At 40.3% G+C, this 11235-nt stretch overlaps 1 protein-coding gene across 2 annotated transcripts in view; it reads left to right on the forward strand.

Annotated features, from left to right (window-relative positions):
• Positions 1-9200, forward strand: part of RTN3 (reticulon 3) — a 56447-nt gene extending 47247 nt beyond the window's left edge. For both annotated transcript variants that reach the window (XM_065883309.1, XM_065883307.1), the window contains 6 exons: positions 1861-2068; positions 4003-4141; positions 4582-4651; positions 5114-5160; positions 6452-6510; positions 8215-9200. In XM_065883309.1, the coding sequence (XP_065739381.1) occupies positions 1861-2068; positions 4003-4141; positions 4582-4651; positions 5114-5160; positions 6452-6510; positions 8215-8260 (569 nt within the window). In that variant the 3' untranslated portion in view covers positions 8261-9200. The remainder of the gene's footprint in view (positions 1-1860; positions 2069-4002; positions 4142-4581; positions 4652-5113; positions 5161-6451; positions 6511-8214) is intronic.
• Positions 9201-11235: the final 2035 nt, after the last annotated feature.

Consider the following 11235-nt stretch of genomic DNA (forward strand, 5'->3'; position numbering starts at 1 on the left):
CAGTAAGAAAAACTCCCATATAACCTTTGCTCTAGTTCACCAGTTGTTAACATTTGACCACTTTTGCTTTCACTCCCTCCCTCTCTCTATAGAACATGTTTTTTCCTGAACCATTTAAGAACTGCTTGCAAATGTCCTTCCCCTTTATCCCTAAATATTTTGGAGTATGTTTCCTTCAAACAGAAATTGTTTGGAATTGTTTTGCGTAGCCACAGTATGTTTATTGAATTTAGGAAGTCCAGCATTGATACGGTACTTTTATCAATTATATAGTGTACATTCAATCTTCTTCACTTGTCCCAGCGATGTTCTTTATAGCTGTTTTTACAGTCTATGATCACAGTTTGCATTTACGTGTTGTCAAGTCTCTTTACTCTCCTTTTTTTTTTTTTTAAATGTTAGAGCTTTTTTTTTTACGCGGGCCTCTCACTGCTGTGGCCTCTCCCGTTGCAGAGCACAGGCTCCGGACGCGCAGGCTCAGCGGCCATGGCTGACAGGCCTAGCCGCTCCGCGGCATGTGGGATCTTCCCGGACCGGGGCACGAACCCGTGTCCCCTGCATCGGCAGGCGGACTCTCAACCACTGCGCCACCAGGGAAGCCCTCTTTACTCTCCTTTAATCTGAAAAAGTTCTTCAGCTTTTTCTTGTCTTTCATACCACTGATATTTTTGAAGAATACTGGTCAATTGTTCTGTAGACTTTTCTCAAACTGGTTTTATCTGGTGCTTTCTCATTAGATTCAGGTAATATGGTTTGGCAAGAATACCACTGAAGTGATGTGCCGTTCTCAGTGCATTGCATCAAGAGGCACACGGTATCTGTTGGTTCCATGAATAGGCATTCTGTGTTGAAACTGTCCTTGCAGTCGTGTGAACTGTGGCGCACGTATATGGATTATAGTTAAAATCTGAGTGCTTACATGTGTTGTGTACAGTGCTAACAAGCATTCCGCATACATTAGCTCTATATGTTCCTTAAAACAACTCTAAGAAATAGATGTCACCTTCTTCATTTTATAAATGAGAAAACAAAGGTTTAGCAGGGTTAATTAAGGTCACATGGCTAAAAATGACCAGAACTCAAACTCCTGTCTCTCCAGTTCCAAAGTCCTTACTCTTCTTTAGAAGGAGAGAGTAGCACAGAAGAAACTTGCATAGGGCTATTAGTGTTGAAGTTAGACTTCACGGATTGAAATTCAAATGTTGTGTCATTGCTAGATTGGAGGTAATTGCTAGCCCTCACACTCAGAGTTTTTGAGGTGTCTTTAAGGAGAGGAACTTAGATTTTTCCAGTTTGGATTTCCCAACCATAAGACCCACTTGCCTGAGACAGTCTTGGTTTATACCTATTTCCTAAGTTATTAACCGTGTCCCCATTCATTTTCAAAAGTATCATCGTTTAGTAATTATATGGTCCCCTACCCAAAATCCTTCCTTGAGTTCTCTTCAGATCAACATAGAGACTGGTGTTTCATTGTAACCAACGCTAACAGAACTTGGTATGTTTTTATAAGCATGGTTTGCTTAATTTAGTCAACAGCAAGATTTTCCCACAGTTGCTCTACTGAAACATTTAAAGTAAATGATGTTTCACCCCATCGTACTTCAGTAGCCACGACTAAAAAGTCAGTTTCTAAGTTTCTGTAAACCTGTCCAGAAACCAGAGGTACCTTTGGCAGTGTGAATCATCATCCCTGATGTAATTTGATTTTCATTTATCATTGTCTTAAGGCGGGGCTGCACCTGTAATTGAATGCGAGTGTAATGTTTCTCCAGTGTGCAGGACACAGCCAGGGAGAACAGTCCTAGCCTTGTGGCTCATGGGTGTTCATATAACTTACGATCCGTTTTCCTTTGGCAGTGCACGACTTAATTTTCTGGCGAGATGTGAAGAAGACTGGGTTTGTCTTTGGCACCACACTGATCGTGCTGCTCTCCCTGGCAGCTTTCAGTGTCATCAGTGTGGTTTCTTACCTCATCCTGGCTCTTCTGTCTGTCACCATCAGCTTCAGGGTCTACAAGTCTGTCATCCAAGCTGTACAGAAGTCAGAAGAAGGCCATCCATTCAAGTGAGTTGAAGTATCACAAGTAACACCCTACAATTTAGGGAAGGGACTCACTGAGGCTGGTCAGATCTAAATGAGACCTGATTAAAAGTCAAGAATTATAGGGCCTAATGCAGCCGATCAGTGGCATGAAGCAGCATCTTGAGACCACCTTATGAAGTGAACAAGTTGGGAGCCAGGAACTTTTTAACAAGCTAGAGGCTCACCAAAAAGGACTATCTAAATTCCTGAGCAGGGTCAGTAGGGAAAGCAGAGCGTCTAGGACAGCACTCAGATGGGGTCCCAAGTACAGGTTTAAGCCGCCACATAGTTAACTCTTAAAACAGCCTTGAAATCTTGGTGTTGAGGCTGCATTCTTGGCGATACCAGAACTCAGTGTATTTACTCTTGGTTTTATTACTGATTTCCTTCCTGTCTCTCCTTTAGTTTCCTTAATACCAGGGGCAGGTCTTGATTAAGTCGGTAGGTCATGCATTTCTAGAATCCAGTTGCTAACCTTTCCTACATTTAACAAACGTTTTCCTCACACTTTTCCTCTTGAAGGTCTTAGACCATAAAAGCTTTAACATCAGCAAATGACAGGGTTTTTTTGTTTGTTTGTTAGTTTTTAATTTACTTTCAAAATGACAGTTTTTTAAAACCTCTTCTCATGGAAAAAGAAACACTTCTGTCATCTCTCAGAACTCTGACAGAACAGGTGTCTGGCTGCAGCGCTGGTCCTTGTATTTTCTCCTGGTGAGAATAGAAGCGATAATTTAAACTATACATGGCATTTTAAAAGTTATTTGTAAATTAGTTTTAACAAATCAATAGTTGTTGGTTGGTTGAGTGGGTAAATTTTACTGTTTTGCCACAAGTTCCAGTGTGTTAGCAGGGCTTTTTTCCCTTTTGCGTACCACTGTTATGGAGTTATAAAATGTGTTTTGCTAAGTTGTATTAATTACAGCATCTAATTTTTATAACTTTTGTATTTGGTAAATATTTTCTTAATAAATAGGAAAGAAAAACATGTCTGTTACTCTTCTGTTTTTCCCACAAGACTATAGGCTCTTTAAGGCAAAAGCAGTTTTATCTTTCTGATATCTCTACACCTAGCAGAGGGTCTGGTACTCAGTAGGCGCTCAGCACGTACTGAGCGAATGAACGAACAGATTATGAGCAGATGGTTGTATCTCAATTCTGTAATGCGTCTGGGGACAGAACCCAGGTCTTTTTGTTTTTTTAACAAATATTTTATAATGCCTCCTTTATCATTTTGAAATGAAATTCATAGATAATATACCATGTAACATAATGTTATATAATATACCATTGTATGGTATATTATATAACATATATAACAACATTTTAAAAATTGATCATTATTATAAAGAGTGATAAATAGAAAGCCATTGACAATAAAATAATATGCATTCCAGTCAATATTTAATTGCTTGGACATAACTACACCAAAAAAAAAAAAACCCATAATAAAGACTTGCACATACATGTATAATGTCCCTTATAGGTGTGATTTTCTAAAATGATGGGAGAAAATCTTAGTAAGGTTTTAGCGTAAACAAAACACAGTTTTAGGCAATTCAGGATATGTTAAAACTGTGGGAAAAAATCCTTTGCTTTTATATGTTCTGGGCTCTTGATAATTATAAATAGGTTCACCTTCATGAATACCCTGTGAGGCAGTAAACGTTATGCAGGTATAGGGCGGTTCTTTCTTGTGCATGACACTCCCACACTGCAGACATCTGGCAGCTTTGTCTCTGCCCACTGAATGACAGTGGTGCCCCCACCCCACCCCATGGCAGCAGAAAATGCCTTTGCAGATTGCTAAAACACACCCTTTGGGGCATTTCACACTCTAAAGAACTTCTGTGCTAACAGAAAGAGATCTTCTCTTGCCATGTCAAATGTGTGACTGTTGTTTCTTCTTCTGGAAGAGCCTACCTGGATGTAGACATCACTCTGTCCTCAGAAGCTTTCCATAATTACGTGAACGCTGCCATGGTGCACATCAACAGGGCCCTGAAACTCATTATTCGTCTCTTTCTGGTGGAAGATCTGGTTGACTCCTTGAAGGTTAGTTGCCTCTACAGCTTTTGGTGGTGAGGCTGAGGAAAATCAGGGACTAGGTTATAATTCAGAGGAAAAGCAGTTGATAGGGTTTTGTCAGACAAAAGCAAATGTATGCTTTTCTCAATCAACCTGTAAAAATGGGGACAGGAGTTAGTAAAGGAGGTACCTCTGCACCTGGAGAACTAACATCAGAACAAGGCTAACGTATTGATAATTGACAGAAATGCAGTTACAGTCTGTTTGGCGGCCTGAGAGAATGATAGAATTCTCTTATGCATCCTCAAATGTGTAGTACAAATGAGGTAACCTTCATTTTGAAACTATTTATGGCATACATCACTAGGTTTATGCAGACTCAGTTAGCTAGAGAAGAATGGCATCAATTAACCTGAACTTGGCGTTACGATTATTCCTGCTTAACCCTCTGATGTTGGCCTTCACAGCTGGCTGTCTTCATGTGGCTGATGACCTACGTTGGTGCCGTTTTCAATGGGATCACCCTTCTGATTCTTGGTAAGATGGCAAGGAAAATGTCTCCAGGCTCTATGAAGTAACTGGTAAGAGTAAGAGCAAAGAGAGTTGTCAGCATTGCTCCAGTCCTTCCACATTGGCCCAGCCTTTAACATCCGTAGAGACCTTGACCTCAGAGGAATCTGTGTTTATGGCCGCAAGTTTATTAAATGGTCCTACCTAAAAAGAAATATCCAGACAGCTAGAAATAAAGGAGAGTTGTCTAGATTTGGTTTAAATATGGGGATCTTATTTGTAGAAATCATTTTCATAATTTGGAAATTATTTGTAGTACAAAGAAGGAAGCCTGTGTACCTGTATCTAACTGTCCTTAATTGAGAGCTCTGGTTGAAGATCTGTGTTTCCCTATATTTTATGAGGAAAAATGTTCCTGTTACCTATGTCTTGAGACTTTGTGACCATCTCACATTTACACTTGCCATGTCTCATGGTTCTGTCTTATAGCTGAACTGCTCATTTTCAGTGTTCCAGTTGTCTATGAGAAGTACAAGGTAAGCATTTGTCTGTTTCTAATCAGATATGCCAGTTGATGTATGACTAATTTTAGCTCATTTTCTAGGCATTGAAAGTTCAGAGCAATCCTTTTCTAACCATTTTTACAGTCTATTTTTATAGATCAGGTGCCTGTAAGAAACTGGTAATAGTGGTTTCCTTTAAGGAGAGAAGCTGAATGTCTAGGAGAGATAAGGGTAGGAAGGGCACTTATACCTTGCTGTGTGCCTTTTGAGGGTTTTGTTGTTGTTGTTTTTATTTGGTTGCGCTGGGTCTTAGTTGCAGCAGGTGGCCTCCTTAGTTGTGGCATGTGAACTCTTAGTTACAGCATGCATGTGGGATCTAGTTCCCGGACCCAGGGATTGAACCCAGGCCCTTTGCATTGGGGAGCGCAGAGTCTTATCTGCTGCGCCACCAGGGAAGTCCCCACCTTTTGAGTTTTTATCACATGGATCTGTTCCCAAAAAATAAGCTGAAAAAATGCTTAAGTAAAAGCTGGTGTCTAAAAAGAAACTTAAACTGTTAAGGCTATTGTGGGAATCCATCAGTATGAACAGATGTTTGCATTGTAGAGTGGTGTATACAGAGTATACTAGATGCTATGAGGTTATTCTTGATAGATTAAGTCATGCATCAGCAGACTTTTATTCATGGCTTTTTTTTTTAATTTATTTACTTTTTTATTTATTTTTGGCTGCATTGGGTCTTTGTTGCTGCGCCCGGGCTTTCTCTAGTTGCGGCAAGTGGGGGGCTACTCTTGGTTGCAGTGGCAGTCTTCTCATTGTGGTGGCTTCTCTTGTTGTGGAGCATGGGCTCTAGGCACGCAAGCTTCAGTAGTTGAGGCACACGGGCTTAGTAGTTGTGGCTCGCAGGCTCAGTAGCTGTGGTACACGGGCTTAGTTGCTCCGCAGCTTGTGGGACCTTCCCGGACCAGGGCTCGAACCCGTGTCCCCTGCATTGGCAGGTGGATTCTTAACCACTGCACCACCAGGGAAGCCCTATTCATGGCTTTTTGATATTAAATGTATTAGTGTCACCCAGGAGTAAAAACACATTTCTGATTACAGAATATAGATTAGACACAGTTTCTAGTATTCAGAAAATGCTATATACTCCAGTGTCTCTGAAGGAAATACCTAGCAAGTACTTTTTAAAACTGAGCACTATTTCATTTTCCAGAATATTCCATAGTGTTTTTTAAAAATGGTTAAAGTAGACAAAAACAAATTACCTTCAGGAAAATTGTTAATCTGTGTGTTGCCACAACTGAGTTGCTTTTCTTTGTTAAAGATCCAGATCGATCACTATGTTGGCATCGTCCGCGATCAGACCAAGTCAGTTGTTGAAAAGTGAGTATGCTTAGGTCCCACATTTCATCATGACATGTGCTTTTTTTCCCCCAATTATTTTTAGTCTCCTGTGTAAAATGCTAATGCCAAAGAAAGTAATTTTTACCCTGGGGAAAAAGAAAACCTTGGTTAATAGTTTGATTTTACTAAAAATTATTTCATCTGCTTCTTTGTAAAGCATGCCTTGTATCTTACACTAAAAAGGATCAATGGAGTTAGGACCACTCTGCCTTTTTGAACCGGTTTTTAAATGTTCATGGTTGTCTACTCACCTTCATTTATTTTCACAAATATCAGTTTTATTTTTTGGCCATGCCACGCAGCATGTGGCAAATTAGGTAATTAGTTCCCCGACCAGGGATCGAACCCACACCCGCTGCAGTGGAAGCGTGGAGTCTTAGCCACTGGACCAAGAGGGAAGTCCCCAGTTTTCACAAATATCAATTTTAAGCTAAACTCTTCCCTCCCTTTTCAGAAATAAAAATTTTAGCAAATCAATGTATTAAAGTTCAAAGCTACCTCTTTTTTCTAAGACTACCAAATCCTTCTGTTTTAACCACTTTAATATTTAAATCAAGTATAAAATGTTGGTAGACATTTTCATGACTCCTTATTATATCACAGAACTGTTTCTCTTTTATTTTCAATTATTTGTAACAAACACTATGGAACCCAGCACTTTGAATTAAAATGTTAATATTTTTCCATATTTTCCATGTTTTCTTCAGATATTCTTTAAGAGACAAAACGTCACAAGCATTTAAATCCTCTTTGTGCCCACTCCCACCTTTCACACCCCAAATTTTAGTGCTTTTTCCAGCTTTGATAAGAGGAAATCTTGACTATATCCAGACAGCTCTGGCTTGATGCCAGGATCTTTACCTACTCTTTTGCTTTCTTAGGTAGACATTGGAGGTCAAGCCAGACAAGGGCGGTTAGGACAAATTTGTATATGGTTGCTGTTTACTCCTTATTGTAAAAGATGATCATAACTTAGCTTTAAACCTGAAGTCTTGATTAGCAGTGTGAGCTGATTTGGCCCACTTGGTGGGATGTATCGTTTGTGGGGAGTAGCTTTGACATTAGCTGAGGGATGTGAATGTCCCTTGGTACCCTTAGTGATGGGTAACCTCAGTGCACAAAATAAAGGACAGCTTTGGTGTCCTGTGAGGGGCGGGGAGCTATTGCCAGCCCCTGTAGTTTTTTTATATGTGACCTTGACCCTTGACCCCTGGTTCCTTCTGTGACACTAATGGGTAACCTGGCATTCCAAGAGAAAGGGGCTCTGGCACTGCCATCATGTAGAGGACAGGCAGCAGGCATAATGCCTAGACACATCTCATTCTTCCCTGGAACCCCCAGTGAAGGAGCCAGGAGGTTCAGGCAGTCAAAGAGGACAGGCAGCAGGCATAATGCCTAGACACATCTCATTCTTCCCTGGAACCCCCAGTGAAGGAGCCAGGAGGTTCAGGCAGCAGGCACAGCAGCAGGGAGGGGGACGGATCCTGGTATACTCCTCAGCTCATCCCAGGCCAGACTCGGCCCCTGCCACTTCTCATCCAGAGGAAGCCCTGTGGAAATGGGGAGTGTTTTTCACATGGCTCCGGTAAATCCAGGAGTGTCTTCTAGCATCAGTGTTAAAATAAAAACCTAGAACTAATGTCTATATTTTCACCCTTTTTTTTTTTTCCTTTTCCTCAATAGGATTCAAGCAAAACTCCCTGGAATTGCAAAGAAAAAGGCAGAATAAGTACATGGAAACCAGAAATGCAACAGTTACTAAAACACCATTTAATAGTTATAATGTTGTTACTTGTACTATGAAGGAACCGTGCTCAGTGTCAGCTTGAGCCTGCATTCCCAGCTTTTTTTTTTTAATTTGGTGTTTTCTCCCCTCCTTTCCCTTTACCCTCAGTATCAAGCACAAGAATTGTTGGACTTGAAAAAGAACTGATATCTTAGAACCCAAAAGAATAAAGAAAGAATCAAATTAATAGGATAAATCAATACCTTAATGATGGTGGAGCTTTACCTGTAGCTAGAAAGGAGGGGAAAGATTGGAGGTAAAGGAGAAAATGGAAAATAAAACACATCTCTTGGGTTCTTCTATTCAAATTTCAAGGACTAGTCAGTCTTACATAGCTTTCCATCATAGTTTTGCCCTTATTTTTTTTTTTTTTTGCCCTTATTTTTAAGTTAAGAAATAATGATTAACTTATAAAGAAATTATCTGGGGACAAGAATGGGATTCTTTCCCTCTTTGTTGTTGTTGTTGTTTTGTTTTGTTTTTTGCAGCCCTGTGATCCCATCTTCCTGCCCCACGATGTGAGCAGCTACCCCTAATATTCTTCTTCATTTAACGATATAACTTTCAACTCTATGAATAACTTATAGTTGATAGTGATAATTCCTGATTCTCAGAATGCCATCCGATAACCAAGAATGAAGATGGAAAGTAGGATGAGGAGGAGTGCACAGGGGTGCTGCTGCGACTCCCGCTCACCCTTAGGAGAGGAAAGGCTCCACCACGTGGGACGGTGGGGTCTGTGTCATTTCTTTCGGACACCAGTTCTGAGCTTTAGTTTGAGAGCTTATTCCTGAGTGGGCTTTCCTCCCTCTTTCCTGCCCTCAAGTTTAATAAATATGGTTGTACTTTTCTTATTATAAAATAAATGTCTGTAACTGCTGTACACTGCTGTAAACTTGTTAGAGAAAAAAATTAATCTGCATGTGGGCTCCTCAGTTATTGGGTTATTGTAATCCTGTCTCAGTCCATGGTGGGGAGACATTCTCAAGAGGTGAACTAAAGAAACACAAAGGCCTTTTTTCTCTTTTCTCTTTTCCTCCTGCACATGGTACATCTTTAACCTGTGCTCATCGTTTTCCCCTAAGGACCAAAGCTGAGCTGGCCTGAGAGGAGATTGTGTCTGTGGTTAAGAGATCACAGATTAGTGTAAGGAAGTGCATTTTGTGATTCATAGGGAGTTTTAACTTGGAGGCTAGCTTATTGGGTGTGTGTTGTTTGAGGGTTCCTTTCATTTTCAGGCACATAAAATGTCTTGGCACCTCTACTGTGGTACAGGGTACCTTTTGAGAGTGTTTTCCAAGAAGCTTTAGGTAAGGGTGATCAGGCAGGGCCAGATTGTGTTGACGGGCCCCATGCACAATTAAAAGACAACAAAACAGTTCACGTTGACATCAGATGGAGGGCGTTTGGGAATCTTTGATTCCCATTTGAGACTTATAAGTGTCTTCCTCCCTTTCCAACATGAAAATTCAGTAAATTTGAAAGAAAATCATCTGTGAGTTCCTTCAGGTTGTAACTCATAGTCGTGATAATCCAGAGGGAATATGCACTGGAGACTTTAAAGGCTACAGTCTTTGATGGTCCCAGAGCAGTGCAGCTCTGTAGAAGGTAGTGTAAGGAAGTTTTCCTTCTACTTTGTTGAGGAAATTACTTAGGAATTTAGACGGGTAAAAGGTACCCTTGCCTTACTCCACTCCACTTATTTTCTTAGCCCCCTTTCCTTTTGAAATGTTTAACTGATTTCATGTCATAGTAGGGCATGCATTCTCCATCCCCATCCTTTGCCCTCCCAGGAAGTAAGTGTACTGAAAATCTTTTGGGGCTTCCCCTCCAAAGGACCTTTTTCTGCACTGGAAGCCTCCACACCTAGCTCTTTGTTTTATTAGTGCTGTGTTTAGATTAATTTGGACAGATCTTTGTGCCACACAAGAATTTTTTGTTTTTTTAAGAAAAATCTATAGGTGAAAAATTACTAACGAAACTGTGTGTGCGTGTATGTGCGTGCAACATAAAAGTACAGTAGCGCCTAAGGAGCTTGAATCTTGGTTCCTGTAAAACTGCAAATTGATGTGGTATTAATAAAAATAATAATAATAGAAAAGAACACAGTGACTGTGGTGTCATTCTGCTAACTTTATTCTTTATACACAGTTTGGGTAAAGTAAGAACCAAACAAGGCTTCCACTGGCCCCCATTCCCACTCCACTTTTGAGGCATTAAAAAGCGACTAATAGTTGATACTGGTAATGATTTCCAAGACTGTAGAATTTCCATAGTAGAGCAAAACTGTGCACTTGGTTTCTGAAAGAAAATAAGAGACCCTCTAAGAGATGACCTTAGGAGAAAGAATGATGAGTGGAAGGGGGCCAGAGGGGTCTGTTGTCCCAGTTTACACCAACCTAGGAAGGTTCCCCCACCTGCAACATGAAGCAGCCTATAACTCAGTCACAATGTACTTAAAATGAGAGTCAATCACCATGGCAAATGGAAATTTTTCCATCAGGTTTTTGCTGAAAGAACTTGTCTCGGATTAGCTCTTTCCCCAAACTAAGGCTGCCATGACCCTTAAGCTGGATTTGAAAAGTTTATTCAACATACCTCTTAGAAAACTTAGGCTGAAATTTTTAAAAAATAACTGATGCAAACAACTTCACAAATACGCATACAAATGTTCAAATAATATCACTAACATGGTATATAAATATGTATTCAGAGTAACATTTACATATTGGCCATAATAGCAAGCATACCATTAACAAAAAAATTCATGAAGAAACTTCACCTGTTCATATCAGACTCCCAAGGCAAGGAGGAGGCACCTAGAGATGGGGACCACCTAATCTCCTAACTCATGAGGCTATAGCTGCAAAGTAGTAATCACCGCAGTGGCACTTTCTAGATCATTGGTGCTCAGAACT

The sequence above is a fragment of the Phocoena phocoena genome, chromosome 8 (assembly GCF_963924675.1).
Source record: "Phocoena phocoena chromosome 8, mPhoPho1.1, whole genome shotgun sequence".
Taxonomy (NCBI): domain Eukaryota; kingdom Metazoa; phylum Chordata; class Mammalia; order Artiodactyla; family Phocoenidae; genus Phocoena; species Phocoena phocoena.